This window comes from Melopsittacus undulatus, chromosome 9 (assembly GCF_012275295.1).
Source record: "Melopsittacus undulatus isolate bMelUnd1 chromosome 9, bMelUnd1.mat.Z, whole genome shotgun sequence".
NCBI lineage: Eukaryota > Metazoa > Chordata > Aves > Psittaciformes > Psittaculidae > Melopsittacus > Melopsittacus undulatus.
In genome coordinates, this window is record NC_047535.1 from 36,125,131 (window position 1) to 36,150,240 (window position 25,110).

The 25,110-nt window shown below is 53.7% G+C and overlaps 1 protein-coding gene across 1 annotated transcript; it reads left to right on the plus strand.

Annotated features, from left to right (window-relative positions):
- The first annotated feature begins 45 nt into the window (after positions 1-45).
- Positions 46-24,311, plus strand: TWF2 (twinfilin actin binding protein 2). The gene is given in 13 exon segments (XM_034066310.1): positions 46-163; positions 10,354-10,431; positions 14,275-14,453; positions 16,487-16,582; positions 17,169-17,273; positions 18,316-18,330; positions 20,640-20,735; positions 20,738-20,824; positions 21,247-21,303; positions 22,048-22,173; positions 22,258-22,408; positions 22,786-22,907; positions 23,080-24,311. Coding segments are annotated over 13 exon segments (1,305 nt in total). The 5' UTR covers positions 46-138; the 3' UTR covers positions 23,248-24,311.
- The last annotated feature ends 799 nt before the right edge of the window (positions 24,312-25,110 follow it).

Here is a 25,110-nt window from a genome sequence, read left to right on the forward strand (position 1 = left end):
CAGTGCGCAGCCGGCTCCGCCCCGGGGCGGTGCGGTGCGGGCGGCGGCTCTGGGCTCCGGAAGCGGCCGTGGTGCCCGCGGAGCCGTTTCCTGCCCGGGACGCGGCGGAGCCGGAGTGGAACGGAGCGGAGCGGAGCCATGACTCACCAGACCGGCATCCACGGTGAGCGGAGCCCGTCCTTGTCCCTTCCCTCGGGGTGGGCTCGGGCCGCTCGCCATGAGCAGGGCTGCTCCTCGCACCCCCATCGGGAGGCACCTTGAGCACCCCCCGGCCCCTGTGGCGGTGTCGCGGTACCGGTGATGGGGGCGATCAGATGAACCTTCCCGAAGGAGCCGGCAGGTTTCCCTGCAAGCAGCTGGAGGGGGTGGGGGGGTATGGAGACAGGCTTGGAGCGTTTGGGTGCTGGTAGAAGGTGAAGGAGGGGTCTGGCTCCGGGAGGTGCTGCCTTTGAGAGTCTCTCCTCACCCTTTGTCTGGGTTAATGCTCACTACACCGCTGTGACACCAATGGTACAGCTGTGACACCGCTGCGGCAGCACCTTAACCCCCGCAGAGCTGCTCCGCCGCAGCCCCCTCCACATCTGCCCTCCATGGGGTGATGCTCGGACCCGGCCACTGCCCGCTATGGGGTGATGCTCGGACCCGGCCACTGCCCGCTATGGGGTGATGCTCGGACCCGGCCCTGCGCCTGCTGCCGGCGGGGATGCAGGGAGCCTCGGGAGATTCCTGCCTGGCTGCTGCCGTGGTGTGTGGGGGAAGCTCCCCACTCTCTCTGCACACTGCCTACAGGACTGGCCAGCCCCCTGAAACAACAGCTTCTGCATTTATGGCCGCGTTTGATGTGTGATTGTGCCCGCACGGTATTTCCCTGCTGCCAACTCAATTAACAATATTAATCAGGAGTGGAGGTGCTGCATAATTTATGTAACCCAATCAATATGCGAGCAGGGATGTGAGAGCAGCTGGCCCTGAAGCCCTGCTCCCTGCCAGTCCCAGTGCGTGCCCCAGGAGGGGAGCTGGGACATTGGCTTTGCAGCTCCCTTCCTCACAGCCAGCACCTTCACACAAGGGTGTGGGATTTGTGGCTGCTGTTCCTACATGGCAAGAGCATCCTTGTTCCTTGAGTGCATGGTTGAAAGCATCCTTCCTTTCCAGGTGCTTGTGGAGGAGTTGTAGTTGAGAAGTGGTCAGTGATGGCACTCAGATGGTTCTCCTGCTTTGCCTGGGAGTGCTGACAGCTTTTGGGCTCAGGTTTGCTGCTGCTGGTTTAAGCTGAGGCCGGAAGCTGAATGTGCTCCCCACTGTAAAAAACCCTATAACTAAAAGAGGATGCACCCACCTGACCTCTCTGTGTGCCAGCTCTGCAGAGCTCTCTGGTAGGGTTTGGTGCAGACAAAGCCTATCTCACTACCTGTACCCCAGGAGACCGCTGCCTGTTGCTCCCCTCTGTGCCTGGTTGATCCCTGCGACTGCTGGGGATGCTCCGGCTTAGCAAAGCCAATGAACTGCTCTCTAAGAGCACGACCTTCACCGACCTTGGTTGCCCACCAACCGAGGCAAACCCTGCTGGGATGAGCTCTGGGATGAGCTCTAGGATGAGCTCTGGGAGTCGCAGTGAGTTGTCATTGCCCAAGGGCCTATCAACAGCCCTGCTGGAAAGGGGAAGAGACTTTGACTTCCCCTGGGGAGCTGTGATCAGTGCAGGGTGGGGATAGACCCAACAGCTCTGCCCAGGCAGCAGGTCCCCAAGATCCCACCAAGGGGTGGCATGAAACCCTCCTGTGATTATGAAGAGGACCTTGTGTTGGGTGGTGGTTCTTATAGCATCTTGGGCATCCCTGCCTGTCGGGTTCTCTCTTCCATCTCCTGCTGCGTGGTCCCTCGTCCAGGAAGTGGCTGTTTCCTCTCTGAATGCAAATCTGCCCCTCCAACACCTGTGATGCTGAACTGGGTGCTCTGGGTTTTAAGGCAACTACACTGGTGGGGGGTTGAGGTATTTCAGTCCTTCCCACCCTGGCATGGTGATCAAATTAAATTCCTCTGCTCAACAGAGAGCAGATTCGATACCGGGTGAGGAACAGAAATCCAGCTGCTACTTTCATCCGCTCTGTTGAGACGCTGAGATCTGTTGTTTGCCGAGGAGGAGGAGGGATTTTCTGCCTCTTTCTGGGGCCTTGGTATTCTTGTGTGCACATCACTTTGTGTTTTTGCATTCCCATTTCTCCCCATTTGCAGGAAGGCATTTGCTCCTGGTGAGTTATAATCGGACCTGCTGCTGGTTGGCTTAGGGGAGGTTGTGGCCAAGCTGGTGAGAGATTTTGGTTGACCCTGTGCTACATCAGTGAGAGCAGGGGGATGGGTTATGGGGACCCCCCAGAGCAGCCCCCTGCTGTGATGATACTGAGTCATCCTGGCTGCTGGGGAGAAGCAGGTTGTCCCCGGAGAGGAGGAGCAATGGCAGTGAACAGCCGCAGATTCGGAGTGTTTTATCAGGGCTGAGCCTTTCACACAGAGGCAAGAGGTTAATTATTATCTTTTTAGGTATCTGTGGCAGCTTCCTTTAAGGTTCTGGTGAGGAAACAGGGCTGCCATGGAGACTGCTGGGCTGGGGAGGTAGTTGGAAGCTATCGAGGGTTACTGTGGGCTTTTTGGGGCTGGAAATTTGCTTCTTGACTATGGCTGGGAGGGTTCAGTGTGGATTTTTGCATTAGATGGGGACAGCTTTCACTGTTTGAGTTTAAAACCTTAGGAAGGCAATAGTAGGCCAGGGCTTCCCTCAGAAAGTGAGTATGGAGAGGCTGTAAATGCAATGAGATCACTGCCAGGATCTGTTCCTGTGTCCCTGTCCTTCCCAACACTCAAACCAGTGCTGCCAGTGGTGCCTTTACTTGGCAGAGGAAAGGAACAGCAACCTGCAGGCAGGGCAGGACCATGTGTGCTGGCACTCTGCTTTGCTTCAAGATGCCGTGGTGCCAGCTGGATCCAACTGATGCTGCCTGCAGGGTGGGTGCTGCCCAGCCTGGAGCGATGGAAGAGCCAAGTAGTTCCAGTCCAAGGTGGTGAAGTGGAGACAAGGCAGGTCCCTGGTATGTGTGTGGAAAACCAAGCATTGAGAAGCATGAGGCTGGTGCCAGGCAGGTGGCTTAAAGTCTCTGGGCAGGATTTGCTATATGCAGCAGGAGTCTTCTGCCTGAAATCCTGCAGGATACCACTCAGCCCCTCGGAAAATAGGGAGAAAAGCTTTGCTGTGTCCTCTCTTGCCTTTTTTTCTTTCCTCCTCTATTTTCTTCTGACATCTGCAGCTTTTTCCCAGAGAAAAGATTTCCTGCAAGGACATATTTCTTTTTTCCATGGTGAGGAATGAAATCCTCTTAGTGCTTAAAGCAGCGAGCCACAGGCGTCAGCAGAAAAGCTCTGTGCAGCAGGAATGTTGAGCAGGCGCTGCGTGACGGAGTTACACTGGGATACACTGAAAAGGAGGAATTTTAGCAGCAGCAACAGCTATTTTGTGCCTGGTGTAGTTGTGCCCTTTCTTGGATGCTCTGGAATGAGCTGGGCAGAGCTGCTTGTATAGGGAAGGAGTTGTAAGTGCAGCTATAACTGTGTTTTACCCATCAACATCCTGACTACTCTCCAGCCAAATATCCCTGGAGCTTGGACAAGTTTTGCCCAGGTTTGTGGCTGGGTTTTGGCTGAGTTACCCTGTTGCATCCCAGGCACGCTGTGCCCTGCACAGTGAAAGGGAAGCAGCCACTTGGAGTCACATCAACTTGAAGATTATGTCCAGGGAATGAAAGATTGATGGGCAGAGGCTCGGGTTTCCCGTTGGGAGTGCAAGGTGACTCAATGTATTGAGAGAGGCATCTGTTTCAGGGAGCATGTATTATTGATCTGGGAGCTGGGTACTGTCATCGGGATGCAGGGGGATTGGGAAGGGTCAGATAAGCCAAAAACCTGTTGTTCCCCCAACAAGTGAGTGAGAGGATGGAGGAGGAAAAGATGCAGGGGATGGTGGGGCTTTCACCTCCATCTCCTGTTCTTCCCTGGGTTGTGCAGGTGGCTCCGCTGGCACCCTGACATCCCTACAGAGAGACCAGCCCGTTGCTGTGGCTACGGCTGTCATTGCATGGTGCCTCTGTCTCCCTCCAGCCTCCTTCCAGCCCGGCTCTGCTCAGATAAGCTTGTCAGGGCTGTAAACACCAGCAACAAGGCTCAGTTTTGGAGCAGCTTTGTGGCAGGGTGGTACCCACAAGCTGCTCTGTCTCGCACTGTTTTAAGGCAAGCTTGTGCCTTCTCACTGTGAGCTCCTCTTCTCTGGCAGCTGGCCTGGGTGGTCAGGGCCACCTAAAGGCCACCGCTGGGCAAACCACAATCTCTGTGGATGCCCTCCATCCCAAATGGGTGCAGGAGCTGCTGGGCTGGGAGGTTTTGTGGTACACGGGACACACTGTTAGTGGGCTGCTAAAGGCAGGTGGCTCATGAACAGGGGACAACTCATCTGCAGCCTACAAAAGGTTGGAGAGGGAGGTGCTGCACGACTCTGCTGGAACCGATTCTGGGGCTGTCATGGGGGGGTGGTTGAGGAGGCACAGATGCCCACCATGTCTGCAGGAGGGTGTTTCATGGCTGGGGTGCCTTGTAGAAAGGCCAGAAGGTTCCTCAAGATGCCATTGAGCTCACCCTGCCTCCAAACAGCAGCATCCCTGAAGGTTTCCAGGGCAGGGATGGAAGGATGTTGTCCTTCCTGGGGTTTGGTCACTCCCATCAGGAGATTCCCCAAGTGCCAATCTGGGACCTGATGTTGCTGGCTGCAAAACCACAAGTTGTTTGTGCTCTCCTCTGGGCTGACTAACCCTGGTTCCTTCAGTTGCTCCTGCGCACTGCACCTTGTGGCATATGTGCTGTCCAGCCTGTGCCTTGCTCCTTGCAGATGCTGAGCTTTGACATGCTGTTTGTGCTATGCCCACAGCCTTGTCAGCACCAAATAACATGGTTATGCTTTTGTTTGTGCCTTCACAAATGACTTTGCCTGCAATAACATGAAGCGATTAACCTGAACTTGGCTTGTGACCCACCTCTCTTCTCTGTAGCTGCTGGACCCTGCCCTGCATCATTGCAGCTGGTCCTTCTCCTCGTTACAGTGCTTGGCTTCCTATTGAGTTTCATCCTATCTCTTTTTTCCCCAGCCCATTTCTGCAGCCTGCCAGGAGAACGGTGAATTCTCCAGCATCCATTTCCATCTCCTCTAGCTTCCCACCTCGCAGCTGCAGGAAGCACTATTGCAGTGCCAGAAGTGTTCAGTGAAATGTGGACTAAACCTGGAGCCACCACCTGAGTCTCCCAAGGAGGCTTTGCTTGATCCAGCTTCTGGTACCTCCTACACTGAGAGATCACAGAATCATAGAATAGTTAGGGTTGGAAAGGACCTTAAGATCATCCAGTTCCAACCCCCCTGCCATGGGCAGGGACACCTCACACTAAACCATGGCACCCAAGGCTCTGTCCAACCTGGTCTTGAACATTGCCAGGGATGGAGCATTCACAACCTCCCTGGGCAACCCATTCCAGTGCCTCAGCACCCTAACAGTAAAGGATTTCTTCCTTATATCTGATCTAAACTTCCCCTGTTTAAGTTTCAACCCATTACCCCTTGTGCTATCACTACAGTCCCTAATGAAGAGACCCTCCCCAGCATCCCTGTAGGGCCCCTTCAGATACTGGAAGGCTGCTCTGAGGTCTCCACGCAGCCTTCTCTTCTCCAGGCTCAACAGCCCCAACTTTCTCAGCCGGTCTTCATACAGGAGGTGCTCCAGCCCCTGATCATCCTCGTGGCCTCCTCTGGACTTGTTCCAACAGTTCCATGTCCTTTTTATGTTGAGGACACCAGAACTGCACACAATGCTCCAGGTGAGGTCTCACGAGAGCAGAGTAGAGGGGCAGGATCACCTCCTTTGACCTGCTGGTCACGCTCCTTTTGATGCAGCCCAGGATACAGTTGCTTTCTGGGCTGTAAGCACACACTGAAGCTGCTCATGTTCATTTTCTCATCAACCAACACCCCAAGTCCTTCTCCTCAGGGCTGCTCTGAATCTCTCCTCTGCCCAGCCTGTAGCTGTGCCTGGGATTGCTCTGAACCAGGTGTAGGACCTTGCACTTGTCATGGTTAAACTCCATGAGGTTGGCATCAGCCCACCTCACAAGTGTGTCCAGGTCCCTCTGGATGGCATTCCTTCCCTCCAGTGTATTGACTGAAACACACAGCTTGGTGTCATCGGTGAACTTGCTGAGGGTGCACTCAATCCCACTGTCCATGTCACCAACAAAGATGTTAAACAAGAGCAGTCCCAACACCGATCCCTGAGGGACACCACTCGTTACTGGTCTCCAGCCAGACATTGAGCCATTGACCACAACACTCTGCATGCAGCCATCCAGCTAGTTCTTTATCCACCGAGTGCTCCACCTATCAAATTGATGTCTCTCCAATTTAGAGGCAAGGATGTCGTGTGGGACAGTGTCGAACGCTTTGCACAAGTCCAGGTAGATGACATCAACTGCTCCACCCCTGTCCATCAGTTCTGTAGCCCCATCATAGAAGGCCACCACATTGGTCAGGCAGGATTTCCGCCTAGTAAAGCCATGCTGGCTGTCACCAAGCACCTTGTTGTTTTTCATGTGCCCTAGCATGTCTTCCACGAGAATCTGCTCCCAGATTTTGCCAGGCACAGAGGTGAGACTGACTGGTCTGTAATTCCCCAGGTCATCCATTTTCCCCTTCTTGAAAATGGGGGTTATGTTTCCCTTTTCCAGTTGTCGGGAACTTCACTTGACTGCCATGATTTTTCAAATAGGATGGACAGTGGCTGAGCAGCTTCATTCACCAGCTCCTTCAGGACCCATGGATGGATTTCATCAGGTCCCATGGACTTGTGTACGTTCCGGTTCTTAAGGTGGTCTCAGACCAGATCCTCTTGTACAGTGGGCCCAAGGTCTTCATTCTCACAGTCCCAACGTCTGCCTTCCAAGACTTGGGTGGTGTGGTCAGAGCCTTTGCCAGTGAAGACCAAGGCAAAGAAGTCATTAAGAACCTCAGCCTTTTACCCATGACCCATGCAGTTCTGTGCCCCTGCCATAGAGCTTCACTACCAGCGTGTTTCCCAAACTGGCTTCTGACACATGGAGACATGTTTAAAAGCTGAGCTGGAGGTCCCGAAGCCCACAGGTCTGTGGGTCTTCTGGAGGAAGTTGGGTTGATCTCATGCAGCTTGGCTGCAGTAGGTTCCTGCTGGCTATAGCCCAAGTTGGGTTTGTTTTGGCCTTCTTGTTCCAGGGTTTTCCAGGAACCCATGTCTCAAGGGTGAGTTGGATGTGTGGGTTCCTGTCCAGTCCTCTGCCCCATCACTCCTCCCTTTCCCTGATTTGTATGGGTTCCCCACACATGGCTTTTCAGCCCTTGACTTGGGTCCTAGAGACTTCTTGGCAGCAGGATACCGCTGGTATCTCTGCCTCCATCTCAGGGTACGGTCTTCTCCCTGCGTGTGTTCCAGAGCTGGCCATGGAATTCTATATTAATATGGCATGCGAGCCAGCTCATCACGTCTGCTGTGCCAGTTAAGTCGTAATCATACCCAATGAAGCAGTTGCTGAGCTCGTGCTGAAAACCCTCGCTGGCTCATTCCTCTCCCTCCTTGCTGGCTCACTGGCTCTTGGCTCTGTATCACGGGAGACAGAAGGGGATGGCAAAAACACCCCAGTGATTTTTTTGTTAATTTAAATGAAAATTGCCTTTAAAAAAAATAAATGTTTTTTAATTTCAGCAGAACACTTATTTTATTATTATTATTTCTTTATTTCAGCAGAATTAAAGCTTGGAAGCCTGCTTTGAGGTTTTGTTGAAGCCTTTGCTGCTGCCTCCTCTGGAAAGCATCACCCTCCTTGGCAGTATCCTAGCAGTATTTCCCATCCTGCACTCAGCTTCTCCAGCAGCATTTGTGCTTTTCCCCATTGCCTTAAGCCCCTTTGTACCTTCACAGGTCCCAGTGCTTCTCTGTCACTTGTCAATCACTCGTCAGTCATCCCAGCTGTCAACCCAGTACTTCTTGGCATTCCCAGTATTTCCAAGTGGGCTGAGGGGTTGTATTTGCACAGACTCCTGATTTTCCGGACTGCCTTGTGTTCTGGGAAGGATGGGCTCAGGCCGGAGGGATTTGCAGCCAGCTAGCACTGCAGGATGTTCATCTTTCTCCTCTGAAGCTTGTGCTGTAGAAACATCCAAGACTGGTGTTATTCTCTCCTATTTTGGTAGTGTAATAGCAGTCAGTGAAGCTTAATGCTTATTAGGAGCTTTTGTCTCCTGCATGAGGTTTTCTGGGTGTATAAATGTCTCTTTTTTCCCCTCCTCTTCCGCCTTGTGTTGTTTGCAGTAACCACAGATGCTCCCAGAAGGAAACAGCCACTCTTAATGGGGAAAGGGGCTAAAAATATCAGAGCATCTTTGGGTGGCAACAGCAGGAGCAGGGTGAGCTCCCAGCCGGCACTGGGAGAGGATGAAGGTCTGCTCTGGGAACAGGGAGAGCCATGTGCCTCAATGCTGATGGAGGGAGAAGGATGGTTTGCTCATGGTGGGGTTATGCCAGCAATAACCTCTGTGTGTCCCCTAAAATGCCATTAGCAACTGAGGTGCCTTCCCTGGAGTGTCTTTGTGCCCACTCCCCCTGGGGTGGCAGCTCTGGGTTTGTATGGGAGCACTGCTGTTTGCAGAGTATCAGCTGCAGCTCTTTCTCATTTGTGCCTCTTCTCTCTACGGGAGGGGAAGCCATTGGACATGTCTCTGCTCAGAGCAGGCTTTGAGCTGGTGGTGGAGCAAATGTGTCTTAGATGTGTCACTGGGGGACAGGCAGCAGTTCCCTGGGGGAGCATCCCTCTGTCCATCTCTCTGCCTGCATCATCATCAGTGTTTGTGCATGGGGACACATCTGTGCCCACTCCTTCTCCCTTGGGGGCTGGGGGGGAGCAGCCCCTGTGTCCCCTGGGCAGGTGGTAACATCAAGGCTCCCCCAAAGGTGATGCTGGGGGGCTGTGCCAAAGAGTGGTACCCACTGCTGGTGGGGCTGAAGCAGAATGGGTACAGCCCTTGGTGGCAGGAGATGGCTTGTCCAGCACCTTTCAGCTGATGTAGGGACGGCGTTCTTTGCAAAGTACCTTGATCGTGAATGCTTTCAGGCTCCAAGGGACCAATGCAGAGCTCCTTCCTGCTGTGTGCAGCTCCAGCTGGTGGTCAGTGATGGACAAGCAGCACAGCAAAGTGCTGGGAGTGGGGAGCTGCTGGTGGCAGCTCCAAGTGCGGATCCTGGTGTGGACTAAGGGGCTTCTGCCCAGGTCTCTAATCCTTGCAGCACTGGTTTATTTAGTGTTTCTAACAAGCAGAGAGCTGCCTGTGGCTTTGAACTCACAGGACCCCTTGACTGTGCAGCCACATCAGGAAAGAGCTCAGGCATGTAAAGGGGCTTTCAGAGGGAGCCAGGCTGGGAGATGCTCCTCACTGGGTCTGTGCCCCTCCAGGTTGCATCTCTCGAACATTTCCTACCCATGTAGCATGTCCAGGTGGGATGGGAGCTCTGCACCAGTGATGCGCTCAGCATGGGCAGATTTAGGCTCCAACACTGGCTGTGGGCTGCCCCTTCAACATCCACTGCCCACTGTTATCCCTGATAGGATGCCAAAGACCGGTTGCTGGTGCCTGGTGCACAGGGAGGGAGGATGAGGAGGAAGGTGGCTCCCCAGAAACCTTCTGCAACCAAACCCCTGCCAGCTCTGGAGCACAACCCTGGACCGTTGCCTTTCCCTTCTGTAGAGGCTCAGTTTCAAACCAGTGCCTCCAGTCTGGAGTCATGCTCGTCCCAGCCACCTCAGGAGCAGCATCCCTGACACGTGTCACAAGCCTGGGATGTCACAACCTGTGCAGACATCTTCCAGCCACCCTCCATACCCAAACCATACTGCTGCGTGAAGAGAACAAACTTGTCACTTGAGCTCTCCGTGCCTGTGCCGGCCAAGCCATCGTCTAAATTTGGGTGATTATGTTCACGCAGGCCAAGTATCAGGTTCTCTGGATCACATGTGCTCCCAGCTGCTGTGTAACTCTGACGCCTGGGGCACACACAGCACTTTGCTCCCAGCTGTTGGGGTTTTGTGTTATTATTCTTATTACCTTTTATTTCTTTAGCAAGACAGATTTTTTTAGCTATTTTTCAGTCTCTCTCCTCCAAGGTGCTCTCCCCCCAGCCAGTGCCAAGCAGCCAGTGCTTGCTTCCAGTGCCACACTGCTCATCACCATGTTTCTGGTTCTTTCAGCCACCACGGAATTAAGGGACTTTTTTGCCAAAGCCCGAAACGGTTCAGTTCGGCTCATCAAGGTCATCATTGAGGACGGTAAGTGTGGCTTTCCAGTGCTCTGGTTTACACCATGTCGGTTCTGTTTCACCTCTGTCTCCTCCTTTCCTCTTTGCCGCTGTGCTGCCAGCTTGGTTTTTTGGAGACCCCAAGGAAAACGCTGCTGGGACTCCCCGGCAGCCCAGACCTGAAATCTAAGCCCAAAATCTGGGTGTGCTGGTGATCAGCAGCTATTGGAGCCCTGGGGCAGCTCCAGGCTGGGGAGCAGCAGCTTTGCTGGCACCTGGGATCAGTGCTGGGCTCCGGGGGACTTCTGCTGCTGCTGTGCCAGATTGTATCTTAGGAGCCACGCAGGAACGGTGGGTGGCATGGTCAGGGGTCATAGGCAGCATCTTCCTCCTTGGGCATGGTGTTCCTTGCCAGGAAAGGAGATGCTCTGGGCAGGGATGGGTGAGGGGGGTCCTCCTTGGTGTGGGGCTCAACATTGGACCCAGATTGCATCCCACAAGGGATGCTACACTCTGAAGCCCATCCTGTCCCAGCCCCTGCTCTCATGCATGGGGCTGCCCCTAGCCCAGTTTGCTGGCACCAATCTGCCCACGTTTATCCCATGCCTTTGGGTGGCCTCTACATCTATCAAACAAACAAGTGCAGCAAAGCACTGATTGAACATCCCATCGGGGAGCCTCCCTGGTGTAGGTTTTCCATCACCTCAGCCTCATACAATTGCATATGAATGACTTGTTTCTCAAGGCAGCAGGGATGTTAATGTCCTGCCAAGCTGCTGTCATCACCTCCCTCGGGTCGGCCACCAGGACATCGAGGTGGACATAGTCATTAGGAGCCTGTGCTGGCCTTTGGAGGGGCTGCAGAGGCCCATTTCAAAGAGTACCATGGCTTGAAATGTATGGGGCACATCAGCAGGGCCAGTGCAGAGTTCAGTGGTGTTGGGTTTGCCCCTGGCGAGGTCTCCATGTGTTAGGATGTGATGTCTACGTTGTTTCTCTGAGCATCTTTGACAACATTTTTGCTTTCTGGCTCCTTTTGCTTTTAAGAAGTAGGAATTGGGTTTGTGTTAAGGTAAGTCACAGATGCCCCTAAGCCTGGATTTAGGGTCCTAGAGCTTGTGCTGCTGACTTTGGGTCGTGGCCAGTGATGCCAGCAAGGGGGACTTTTTACTTTCAGTTAAAACCACATCCCACCACCTCCACCCAGGCTGAATGGGATGTATTTATCTGTCCAATGTGGCATCATCATTCTGCATGAACCAACATCACCTGATAGTGCTTTGTGCTTCACAGTGTGGTTCTTCCACCCTGTTGGCTCCTTTCGTCTGGCCTGGACCAGCCATGGGCAGTGCTGGAGGAGCTTGGGTGTCTGCAAAGGCTTCTGAAATGCGGTGGAGCCTGAGGCTCCTGTATGCAGCAGATGGATCTGTGCTGAAGGGCTTGGCCTGCTGGAGACAATGTGGTGTGGTCCCACCAGCCTGGCACATGGCCCTGCTGTCTGCCTGCCCACATCACTTGGAACGAGGTGCTTGGCCTCTGGCCACCACCATTCTGTAGCACAGGGGCCATCAGTCTGCTGCTACCCACCAGAGAAGGACGTTTGAGCAGTAGTAAGTGTCCAGGCGGATGTCAAAGCTGGATGGACAGACTTGAGCAAGCAGACCCTGGATGGGATGTGTCCCAGGGTGTGTGGGGAGGATGTGCCAGCTGCCTGCATGTGCAGGGGATGTGGAAGATGGACCTCTAGTTCTGCTCAATGGCTTTCAGGGGACCTTCTGCCCTATTTGTCTTGGGGCATTGTGGAGCAGGCATCAGTGGATGGAAGGAGAGGAAGATGGTACAAGGAGCCTTGTGGCAGATGCTCTGTGTCTGGGCCCCCAAGACAGCAGCTATGGCTGAGCAACCCTTTGGGAACTCTGATGTTGCCTTTAGGGACCTGCTGGAAGAAGCTGAGGTTGGAAGGGGAAGGAGTGGTGGGGATCAGGATGTGCACCAAGGGTCAGCAATGGTATTCTGGTGCAAAGGCAGCTTGTGGTCCAGCATGGTTTTAGGTGTAGGGGCATTTCAGAGCCAGGCAGCCTGCCTGCTGTGAGTGCTGGGGGTACCTCGGAGGCCAGAAACATGCTCCCAGCTGCGCTTTGTCCAGCAGCAGTGCCCTGCAAAAGTGAAGCCTGAAGCAGCCCATGCTGACAGTGATGCTTTGCCCAAGGGCAGCTGCTCTGTGTTTCCCTTTCCCAGTGCTTCCCAGGGAGGAATGGGATGAGCAGAACTGCAAAGAGCCCAGTGGCAGGCAGGTTCCTCCAGCCCAGGGGAAGCAGCCTGGGAATAGCCCGGAGTGACTCGGCATGATTTTCTTTTGGGTGAGGTGTTGGGATGTTCGGCAGGTGGAGACACCTGTGAACTGCCCATGAATTTGGCCAGATGAAATTCCTTGTGGTCTTTTTAGGATTCCAGGTCTTTGCGATGTGCAGATCTGTTTACAAGGCTTTATTCTAGGGGTATATTGAGGGTTTTATACTTCTCTTTCTCAAAACAGGCAATTTTGCTGAAGGTAAAGTGTTTTCAGCACCTTTTTCTCTGATGTCCTTGTCCTGACTCTATTGATAGCATGTGCTTTTGTGTGCAAATAATTATGGGTTCAGTGTGTGATGGCAGCTTCCACAGCACTGGGCCTGGAAGGGCTGCGCTGCTGTTGGCAGGGGAATACCCTGCTTGGATGGAAAGAGCAATTCATCCCAAACCCTTTATTCTTCAGCCATTTTCCTTAAAAGCTTTCCTGCCATGAGATTTGGAGCTGCTGAGCTGGATGGGTCAGGAGGGGGAGTCCCTGGCCAGGGGTTCTCTGGCTCCCAATGGGCAGGTTGCATGCCAGGCCGAGCATCCCCTCAAGTGCCAACTGTCCAAGGCCCCAATTCATTTTGTTGTGGCACCTCCAGACTTTCCTCCATCTTGTTCTGAGTCCAAACATCTCCCCCCAAACACATTTCTAGGCCTAAAAATGGAATAAAAATACAGGCTGTTTTCCAGCTGATCATCTCCAGGTCCATCACTTTCCATCCAGCCATCCCAAAGCTTGGTTTGACCCTTGCAGGGGGAGTTTTCATGCTCACAGTTTGCCTGCGCTAGGGTTTAAATCCCAGCTGAGTATTGCCTGGCTCATGGGGCTCCAAGCCCCAGCAGCGCTTGCACATCAGCTGGAAAACAGCCCCTCCAGATACTTGAGCTGCTACCACGTGTGTGAAGTATGTAGGTCACTTGCAGAAGCTGGAGCTCTCCTGGCAGCATGGTCCCTCTGCAGACTGGGGTCTCTGGGACATCCCTGGTCCGCACAAACAAGGGTTTGGGTGTCAGCTCTGGTTTTCACCCCTCTGTTATGGGTAATTCAGTGAGAGCAGCTTTGGCTCATTGTCCTGGCCTTTGTTATGGGACCTTAATTTTTCTTAACACCCCAAATATAGGTGTTTCCTTATGTCCCTGATGAGGTGTTTTAGTGCCCCCAGAGCTTGTCCAGGTGAGATGGAGGAGGTCTCATCTCTTGTGAGCAAGAAGAGATGGATGGAGGGAGCAGGGCAGAAGGAGGGTATGGATGGTCTCCAGATAGGAGACCTCAATGATGAGGAGCATGGGAGGGGAGGAGATGTTTGGGAGGAGGCAGTGGGATACTGGCAGAAAACCAGCCCCTCCACAGCAGCCACAGCCCCAATGGCATCTCCTGGGGTCATCGTACACTCTTGCACATGGCTTGAGATCCATCATTTGGTTTTCTGCAGGACAGCATTGCTGTCTGTGCTGGAGCTGCAGTGAGCCCTTAGACGAGGCACCTGCAAGGTGAGCCTTGCTTTCATCTAACACCACCTTTTCCATCTCTTTCCAGAACAGCTTGTGCTGGGGGCCCACAAAGAGCTGTCCCGGCGCTGGGATACTGACTACGATGCCTGCGTGCTGCCCTTGCTGGACGAGCAGCAGCCGTGCTACATGCTGTACCGCCTGGACAGCCAGAATGCCCAGGGCTATGAGTGGCTCTTCATCTCCTGGTCCCCCGACAGCTCCCCGGTGAGCACCACACCACACTGTGACACTGCAGCATGGGGACACGGGTGTGCTCTGGGAGGTGGAGGTGGGAGGAGATGCTGGCCAGGCTGACTTTGCACTGGGGGTTAGGAAGGTTGTTCACACTCTCCATCACTGTGCCAGGTTAAGAAGTGGGAACTGCTGTGGGAAGTCCTTAAGACACAGTAAGATACACTGGGACTGTGTCTCTGTTCCCTTTTGGAGCTGTGTAAGGGGGTGGAGGGACTGGGATGTGGAGGGGGAAGCAGAGACATCCCACCATGGCTCTGGCCAAAAGCAACAGAGGGAAGAGCTGGTGCTGGCAGTGACTTGCTCCGTGTGTCCAGCCTGGCCCTGCTCCCTATGAGTTCTGACACACAGTGGCTGCTGGCCCAGTTCTGGGCTCTGCTCCAAAATCAGCCTTACAAAGGACCAGGCAGGCTGGTTCCCTTGGAGCTGTGGGAGGCTGGGCCAGCATTGACCCCTGCTGGGTGCCCTGTGGGGCTGCAGATGGTGCTGGAGGGCAGGCACCAAAGGGCTGGTTGGATGGGGCCTAGGTTAGAGGATGCCAGCAGTATGGCTTGGAAAACACAGTCCTCTTGAGCACATCTCCATAATGGGCTTTCAGTGGGATCAAGATTTATTGCTGTATTAATGTGTGCTTGTCATATATGTATGTATATGTATTTATATATACACATACACATGTTGCAGAGTGCTGGGAGACTCGAGCAGTGCTTTCAAAGTCTCGTTTATTGCTCAAGCTTACAATGTTTATATACCCTTTTTCTACTGCCTTTAGCATAGCAACAATCATTCATTGGCTAAGATAGTCTGCGTCTGCTTACAATGGCTCAGCGTATTATACTTTGATACATACACAATAACTGGCTGTATTAAGATTGGATACATAATCAATAGCTTGCTGTATTTGTGGTACATGTACAGTCTAGCACACAGCAACTAAGATACAAGTGGTTACATTAAGCGGATGAGAGCCTGGTCTCCAAAACTTGCTAACAGTTCACTGTTGTGTCTTAACACATCCCAGTTTCCTCTCATCTTGCTTTCACTGCTACTTTTGCTTCTTTACCCACAGTTTTCTTCATCCTCGGCTCATGTCAGGCTTCACATAGGCATCAGGCTGGAATTCATCACCAAGACATATTTACTTTGTTCCTTTGTATTTTTCCGTCCGAAATTTGAATCAGTTGCAACATGTCACTGTCTCCATGTCCTCGGTCACGTAGCCAGTCTTTAGCAATGCTCTCCACATACACACATACCTATATATTGTATGTATTTTGTATGATCTATATGGATTTATTGTCAAGTTAATATATACATTTGTCATATGTGTAAGTATATATTTGATATAGTCATAACAACTATACGTTGTTATGTATTATTTTCTATAACACACATATATAGAAAAGACTGCAATTTGTTGAGATGTATCTGACATATATATATTATTATATGTACACGTATACAATTATAATAATATAGTTTTATGTGTGTACACACCTGTGTGTACATGTACATATACATGTGTATATAATAATATATATATTCTAATATGTATCTCTCAACAACCTTGGAGAGTCTTATTTGCAACAGAACGGTGCACCAAGGAGCCAGAATTCCTCCCTGTGTTTTACAGAACAATGTGAAAGAAGTGCCAAAAGGCACAAGTCACTTTTAGGTGACTCTGGTGATACTTGCCTGGGTGCAGGCAAGAAATGATGTGCTGGAGTTCAGGGATGGGAAGCAAAGCACAGAATAAACGGGCAGTGCTTGGTGGGGCTGTGCTGTGTACCAGCAGTGCTGGAAACAGCGCGGATGGGTTTTCCTGGCTGCTCCTGGCCTGGAGGTGCTGCAGGTAGAAGTTAGCCTGTGCTATAAGCCAGGTGGTTGTCCCAGGAGTGGCTGAGGTTACAGAGCCAGGGTGGGACAGCTCTGTTGTGTGTGGAGGTGTTGCTCTGTGCTCCCGTCATGCTCCTCTGACCACGTTTGCCACCTCCCTCCCTATGCAGGTCCGGCTGAAGATGCTGTACGCTGCTACCAGAGCAACGGTGAAGAAGGAGTTTGGTGGGGGGCACATAAAGGATGAGATGTTTGGGACGGTGAAGGTATGGTGGTGGTTCCTGGGCAGACTTTGGTTCAGGGCTGAGCTTTGGCAGCCTAGTCCAGGCTTGGTGCCAAAGCCGGATGGAATGTGGATGCTGTTATTTTGGCAGGGGAACAGCACCAAGGTTTGTCCCCCACACTGTTTTGATCTCTTGGGTGGCTGCTACTGCTTTTTCCTGCCTGCATGGCTGTGGTCCATGATGGAGACCATAGAAGAGGTGGGAGGAAGGCTTCTAGGAGATCCTGAGCTTTATGCTGAGTGGGAAAAGAAGCGCCAGAGGGTGGCAGTGTCTCTTCAGCAGCGAGAGCTTCATTCTGCTGTCTTGGTGGGAGCTTTCTCCTTCTGACACAGCCGTGGGTGTCTGGGAAGGGAGAGGGTGGTCTGAATGGGTATGCGTGGTCATGGGCACTGTTGAAATTAGATTTAAAGCATGGGGTTTGCATGGAGGCATCCTCGGGTTGATCCTCCTGGTAAGGAGAGTGTCCAAGATCCACTGGGCCAGATGCAGCCTCAAGGCTGCAGATGCATCCAGCCCTGCAGCAGTAACCACCCCAACACCTTCCCCATCCCCGTCCCTCTGCCTGCAGGAGGATGTGTCCCTGAGCGGTTACCAAAAGCATGTGTCATCCTGCTCTGCCCCAGCCCCACTGACCGCAGCCGAGCAGGAGCTCCAGCAGATCCGCATCAATGAGGTAGGTGTCTGCCTGAGCCCCTCAGAGCACACAGGGATGTGGGATGCAGGGAGCAAGCATCTGAGCATCCCGGGGTGGCTCATTTGTACTGCGCTCTGTTGTACCTCTGCACTTTAACCCATTCCTGCCCTTGCTGAGTGGACCGAGCATCCTTATACTCAAATTGGTGGCATAAAGAGGAATTTACAGACTGGTTGTTGTTTGTTTTTTACACCTGCTAGGACATGAGCTCAGGGCTCTGTTTTGCTCACTGTAATTGGCACTCAGAAGATGGTTTGAGGCTGAAAGCAGGCAGCAGTCTCTAACCTCTAGGTGCTGGGGCAAAAGCCAGAGCTGAGTTTGAAGTCATGGGGGAGGCAGGAAGAATTCAGACTTATCCTTGGACTGCACGGCATCCTTTCTCATACTCTTCCTCTATGGCTATTAAAATGAGGGATGCTGTCACAAGTAATACAGATCTTAGCTAAATTTGGGGGCTTATGCACTGGAAAAGGATGTGGAAGTGCCATGGGGTAGGGTTGGTGGCAGACAAGGCTGTAACAGTGTTGTCTCCCCAGTGGCATCTCCTGGCGCTTGTGCCAAGATCTGTGGTGCTGTGAAACATGAGGCAGGGAAAGGGATCCTGCTTGCTGGTTGGGAAAACCACCCAGGAGCAGTATTTGTTGGGGTGGGAGGATTTCATTTAGATGCTGTGGAAAGGTTTCCTCTCTAGAGGAGCATCCCTAACTCTTCTGCCTGTGCTGGGGCTGTGGGGCTCATGGGTGCTCATGGCTGTGGGGCTCAGTTGAGGGGTGTTTAGGAGATGCTACCAAAGAGTGGTCTTCACTGAGTGGGTCTTAGCATAGATATCCCAGCTCCCAGCCAGGAGGGGATTGATTTGTGCTGGAGGATCCAATCTGGTGCCTGTGCTTGGAGAAGAGACAGATGCTGATGGTGGCTCTGTGGCTTGTTTGGCATCTTTGGGCATCTGTGCCATTGCCTTGGCTGGGCACTGCTGCAGGATGGAGTAGTTTTGGAAGGTTTTTTTGGCTGTGTCTTGCAGGGTCATACGGCCCAGGTAAGTGGTCATGGTTCTTGTTTCTTGGTTGATCTGCCATGCTCTGCTTCCCACTCTCGCCTTTGTGAGATGAGCTGCAGCTGCCAGGTAAAGGTGCTGCTGCCATTTGGTTTCACTGGGCCACAGAGATCAGTCAGCACCAGAGAGAAAAATGCATGTTTTTTTGCCTGTGGACCTAAAGGTGGGAAGCAGCTGAGCAGTGGGTGCACTAAAGGGTCTTCATGTTGGTGCAGGGGCAGAACCGGGGCACAGAGCAGGAGATGATGGGAGATCAGTGCCATGCTCACCTCCCCAGGGTAACTCATGGCTTCTGGGTGAACGCAGCTTCAAGTGAGTGTCTGGAGCCATGCAAGGCAGCTGTATGGGAGCAGCTCTCAGCCTGTAGCACCCTGCTCACTGCAGTGAGGGCTGGCAGCCGCTTGGGAAGCAGCCCCCATGCAAGCCCTGACCACAGCACTTCCATGTATCTGCCCATGCACCCACTGGCAGTTCAGGACCCTTCACATCCCCCTGGGTTCAACCAGTCTGTTAGGATTTGGAAAGTGGCATAAGGGACATTATGTCTTTAAAAGCCACCAGCTCACAAGTGCTTTGCTGTGCCCCTCACCTGGAGCTGCTGGTGGTGGTGCAGACCTGCTCTCCTCTAATGCTGTTGACGCTCAGCCCTCTGAGATGCTGACCAGGTTTTGCATCCTTCATCGTAAAGGTGGCTGAGTTTCTAAGCTGGCAGAAGCTCCCTTGGGATCCTCCTCAGCCACCAGATGCATGGGGAGAAGAGGTGTGAGGGGAAGAGCAGTAATAAAACAGGAGCAGAGAGGTAATGGCTGCATGGCAGCAGCTGCAGGGCTTTCAGAGCTGCTTTTTACACTGATATAGGAAGGACTCGGGTTTGCACATCACCTGGGAGGGTGATCAGCCTTTGGTAAAGCAGGTTTTAGGCTGCAGGAGTCAAGCCTTCCCTTTGGTTTGAGGACTGGATGGGCAGAGGCAATGTTGTGAGCGACTCTCCTGCTTGATCACTGGGTGGGAGCTCACAAAAAAATGTCATTTGCTTTAAATATATATGTATGTATGTATGTATGCATGTATTTTAAATAGCTGGAAAATGCGTTGCCAGCTTCACTGAGCTGGAAGTTGTCAGCTGACTGTGGGCTAAGAAGTGGCTTTGAATTTGGCATTGATCTCCCTTAACACCCATGAGTGGGAAGTCTTTCTAGAAGCATCACAGGCTCAGAATCATGCAGGGAACCAGAAGAGGAGAGGAAGGTGCCTTTGGAGCTGAGGGATGAGGCAGAAGAATGAAGAGGTGGCTGTGCCATTGCAGCATGTAAGGGGATGTCATTTGTACCATTTGGTGTTGGGTGGGTAGAGCAGAAGCTTTGCTGGAACCCCCCCATGAAGGTTTCATTATGAGATAGACGTGGTCATTAGCCAAGGTCAGCACCATGCCAGCAGCGAGGAAAGGGGGACAAAAGTTAACCTAAGGAAAAGGAGATAAAATATCCCCCTTGCTGCCAGCGAGGCCAGGGCTGGGGTAAGGCATGGGCTCAGCCATCCCATGCACGCTTCCTGGGCCGTGCCCTGTTTCCATGAGCCAGTTTTCCGTGGTTTTGGAAAGGGAAGGAGTCAGTACTACAGCAGTATAGGGGAGAGCTGGTGTTGCTAGGACAAGTTCCCACATCTTGGGATTCTTGGACTTCTGCGTGATTCATGTTACAGCTTCAGGTCTTTCCAGTTCCACTATAACCCTCCCAGCCTCATTTTTGTTTGAGAGGAGAACAATGAGGATCTGGAGGTGTTGGCAGTAGTAGTGTCCTTGCACTGCACCTCTCCACAGGGTAGGACCAGGAGAACTTGTCTGTATCCTCTGAAGCCCTGTGCACTTGCCCTCAGGCCCTTGCTGCTGCTGCAGCAGCTGGGGGTGATGATAGGACAGCAGAGCTTGGGGGTCATCTGGACCTCCTGGCACTGCATAACCATTGAGCAATTGCTTCCTAAGAGCTGTGCAATCACACCCTGTTCATCTTCCAGGATGCTTGGCATGGATAGAGGCTTAGGCATTTTCACCCCTCCAAACCTGTAGTATATGTTGTTCAGCAGAAGATGGCCCAAAATCTATTGCTATGACTGTGGGACCTCCTCCAGACTCTGGCTTAGGTTGGAAGGAGATGGGGCACAGACATGGGAATGTCAGTGGAGATGCTGCATGTGGGGCTGCCAGGGCCTGGGCCCAGGGCTCTGTTCTGCTCCTGCCCAGTGCTGTTGTCTGCCCTCTCAGTTTTTGCTCCTGTCACTGCCTGCTCTGCCAGGACCAACCTTCCCTGGCCTCCAGCAGAGCCAGGGTACACCTGCATCCCCTGGCATGCCTGTGTGTCCCCTACCCCTTCTCGTTCCACACGAGACCCCCTTCATCATGCGCGGGGTGCTGCTGACAGTGTGTCTGCTCTCCCCACGCTCGCAGGATTCCTGTTCCCAGGACTCCAGCACCGAGATGGTAGGCTGCTCTGCCTGCTTGATGCCCTTTCTTCCTTCTCCTGGAGGTGTTCTTCTGCATGTTCTGCTCCAGGCACCTGGTCCATCGTCTCCCTGGGGTGCGGGTACCACAAAGGGCTGCTGTAACGAAGGGCAGCCTTGTGTCAAAGGCTGGTTTTGAGTTGTGAGCTGAAATCTCTGTGTTTCTCTTGGCATGCCTTGATTTTTCTTCCTTTCCTCTATCAGGGGGAGGGAAAAGAAGAAAAAGTATAATAGAAGAGGCTGGATTGTCTTTATCCAAAACCCCCCAAACTGATCCCAATGGAAAGGGACCCATGCTCACTGCAGAGCACCTGGGTTAGCGCTGCTGGACTGGGGGGGTCTTGAGGGGGGCCGGGCTCCTCCGCTGTCGGGATGACGCCGTCTCCCTGTATTCTGTGGCAGATGGTGGGGGGCTGCTGCTGCTGCCCATCGCTGGTAGAGTACCCTGGCCCCGAGGAGGTAATGCCGCGCCTGCCGCGTCCTGCCCCCCTTCCCCACTGCTGGCCCATGGCACACTGCAGTCCTGGGCAGGGACCCTGATGGAGCTGGATGGGGGCACCCAGGGTGATGTGATATCTCCACAATCTCATTCTCTTCCCTCTTTGAAGTGGGTTTGGTCTCCTGGACTAGGGTGTTTGCTTGGGGTATGGAGAGCAGCCTCTGCCTGGCAGGGGTTGCAGGGAGGATGGTGACTGGGATCGTTCCAAGCTGTGGATCTACCATTCCCCAGCTCCAGCATAGGAAGCAATGATTGTCTGCTGCAGTTAAACCCACCGAGGAGGGTCTTGCCCTCCTCACTGTCAGGAACCCATGCAGCTCAGCACTGTGATTTCAGGGCTTTCCCTATCATCTGCAGATTGTGGTCAGAGATGATCAGAGGTGGACACATACCAGTGTTGGACACAGCATCCCTACCAGGGACTGGCTGGGAAATGTTGGTTTTGAGATGGTTTTTGCTGCAATGAAGTGATGGGGTATGGGGTGCATGGCTGGGGATGGGTGATCTCCCAGAGCAGTGGTGCGGTGACAAACATCACCACCCCGAGCTTGGTTGACTTTGGTTGTTTAATGCCCTTGAGCTGGGTGTCAGGCAGTTCCTTGGATGAGAAGCCTTTTGCTGCAGGACTGGCCTGGTTTCCCTTCTGTCCCTTGGGCACCCATTGCTGCTCTCTGCCCTGACGCTTGGGTGCTCTCCATCCCCAGGTGAAGACTGAGATCAGTGTGGAGAGCAAGCACCAGACCCTGCAGGGCCTGGCCTTCCCCTTGCAGTCGGATGCTCAGCAAGCCATCCAGGCGCTCAAGCAGAAGAAAATCAACTACATCCAACTGGTAGGTCCCTCACACAGCTTCTGCCCTCCCCTGCTCATGCTGCCACTCACTCCCGTCCGCTCCCCCATCCCCTCTGTCCACCAGAAGCTGGATCTGGAGCGGGAGACCATTGACCTGGTGCATACAAGCCCCACGGAGATCGCTGACCTGCCCAAGAGGATCCCCCAGGACTCTGCTCGCTACCATTTCTTCCTGTACAAGCACTCACACGAGGGAGACTACCTGGAGTCTGTCGGTGAGAGCCTCAGCACTGGCAGTGACTGCTTAGAACCTGTGCTGGGCCCTGCTCTCCCTCGACCATCACTCACATGGGGAGCAAGCAGGGGTGCGGATAGGGATGATGTGGCAGGGAGCCTTGAGTTGGTTTCCAATTGCCATCCTCCCATGGCGGGTGCTGGCAAGCCCTCCGGTGCTGCCATGCGTGCTGCAGGGCACTCTGGGTGCTGTGGTCATGGCACTGGGGAGGGTTGATGGATGGGATGGCTCACTTCTGTCACTGAGTAAACTGGAGCTCTCAGGGCTGGGAAAGCCATGATTAGGGTGGGATGCAGCTGCCTGGTGCTCCCTAGCCATGATCTCAGACAGTGGTATGAGCCCTCCTCTCTTTTGCAGTCTTTATCTACTCCATGCCTGGGTACAAATGCAGCATCAAGGAGCGCATGCTCTACTCCAGCTGCAAGAGCCGGTTGCTGGACACTGTGGAGCAAGAGTTTTGCCTGGAGATAGCCAAGAAGGTAAGTGTGAGCCCACCCCGAGGTGATGGAGCAGAGCCCTGTGCTGGGCATCTGCAACGGGCTTTGCTGCAGCCTACATCCAGCCCCACTGCCAGGCTCAGGTGGGCTTTGAGTGCCCCAAAAGTGGGTGTCAAGACCCCATGGAGCTGCTAACCCCCACTCCTGGGCACAGATTGAGATCGACGATGGAGCTGAGCTGACAGCAGAGTTCCTGTACGAGGAGGTGCACCCCAAGCAGCATGCGTTCAAGCAGGCCTTCGCCAAGCCCAAGGGGCCCGTGGGGAAGCGGGGACAGAAGCGGCTGATCAAGGGGCCGGGTGAGAACGGCGAGGACAGTTAGATCCCGCAGGATCGGGTGGTGAAGGACAGCATCCCTGCAGCGCTGCCCAGCTTCCTGTCCGCTGACCGGGGGATCCTTCCCTCCATCTCAGCCTCGGTTTTCTTCCCTTTCTTTTTTCCTATTTCATTCCTTTTCTAAACACCAGGATGGGTTCTTGCACCTGGGGCAGAGTGATGGGGAGGGTTCAGGGCTCTTGGTGTTTCTTTGCCCCATGTCCTTATCAAGCCCCAGGGCTGCCAGTGGAGGATGGGAGCAGCAGGGCCATGTCCCCCAGCCTTGCTCCTGTCCCCCCCCCGGGGTCACAGCTGCTGCTCTCCGTGTTCCCTGGGTGATTGAAGGACATGCTTGCCTGCAGGCTGCTCTATGCAAAGGGAAGGGGCTGGTGGTGGGGATTCCTGTTTGAAAAGAGAAATGCTTCTTTCCCTGCTCCCCCAGCCCCAGGGTTTGCTGCCCTGTCCTGCTCTCGGTGTGCACAGCCCCTCTGTCCGGGTCTGGAGTGATCCTGCACCCCTCAGGGTGCGGGCAGGACCCCTCCCCGTGGGGTGGGCTTTGCTGGCAGGAGTTCATCCTGGGGGGACCCAGCCAGCAAGAGGTGGAGGGTCTCCCCCAAGGCTGGAGCTCTGCCTAACACAGGAGAAAGGTCACTGCCTTTGGGTGATGTTTGCATCCCCTTTTTGACTCCCTCCGATAACCCTTTTCCCCTCGGAGGGAGCGGTTACAGCCCTGACTCAGCCCCATCCCTGCTCAGGATTGGAGCCAGGGGTACCCAAAGCCCTGGTCCCCCCCTCCATGTGCCCCAGCTCCATCCATCACTGGGTTTGCTGCTCTGAGGCAGCCCCATGTTAAAAATCACATGGGTTACCCCAAATCCTCATGTAGGGAAGTGTGACAACCCCTGCGTGTCCCCCTGGGGCTGGAGGAGGGGGAGCACCTTGCTGCTGGGTACCAGCGAGGGCTCCAGAGCCGCCTGCCTCCCTGGGCAGATGGATCCGGGGTCGGTGGAACCTGCCCTCTGCTTTCCTGCTGCGGTGCTGGACGTGCCGACATCGCCTTGGGGGGGTGAAGCTGGGGGGGGTGAAGCTGGGGCGCAGAGCACACTGTACTGACCGCTCTATTTTCTAAAGAATAAAGTATTTTTAAAACAGTCTGATGTTCCTTTGGAGGTCCCTGGAGCCAGAAACCATCGTGGCCTTGCTGCTGCGGCCGCATCCAGCCATCACCGCCCCCAGGGATGTTCACACTTTAATCCAGGGGGCTGGGACACAACATCTGGCAGAGGTTTAATGCTGGACCTGTCCACGATGGCCAGAGCTAGAGCCAGCTGTGGGCGATGGCATCGCTGCTCAGCATCCCTGCACAGCATCCCTGCTCAGCCCAGCTCTCCTTTGTTTAATGGATGGTAATGATTGTGCTGGGCTGCAGTGCTTGTGGCTGTTGTTCTCTTGGATGGGGTGAATTCCTGCCTGGTGGAGGTAGGAGGGACAGCAGGAGGATGCTGAGCCAGGAGCTAGGAAGGCAACGGGCTCTGTCCTGTAACTCCAGCTGGGCTGTGAGGTCTGAATTTCCCAATAACAGGTCCTGATGGAGAAGCAGGGTAGTATGTCCCAGGCTGTGATGGAGCCACCAAAACCTGCTGCTTCCCAGCTCTGCTCGGGGAGCTCAGCTGCAATTAGGATATAACCTTTATTCTCGTTATTTATTATGGTGTCCCAAGCAGATTTCCCAGCAGAAATTCTCCCTATGTCCTGCACTTGCACAGCCCAGGCCTTGAATGAGCTCTTGCCATGAGACCAGTGGGGTTTGCACCAGCTCAGGGCTACAGCACGTCTTGTCTTTGCTCTCCGTGCCCAGGATGAGGAGCTG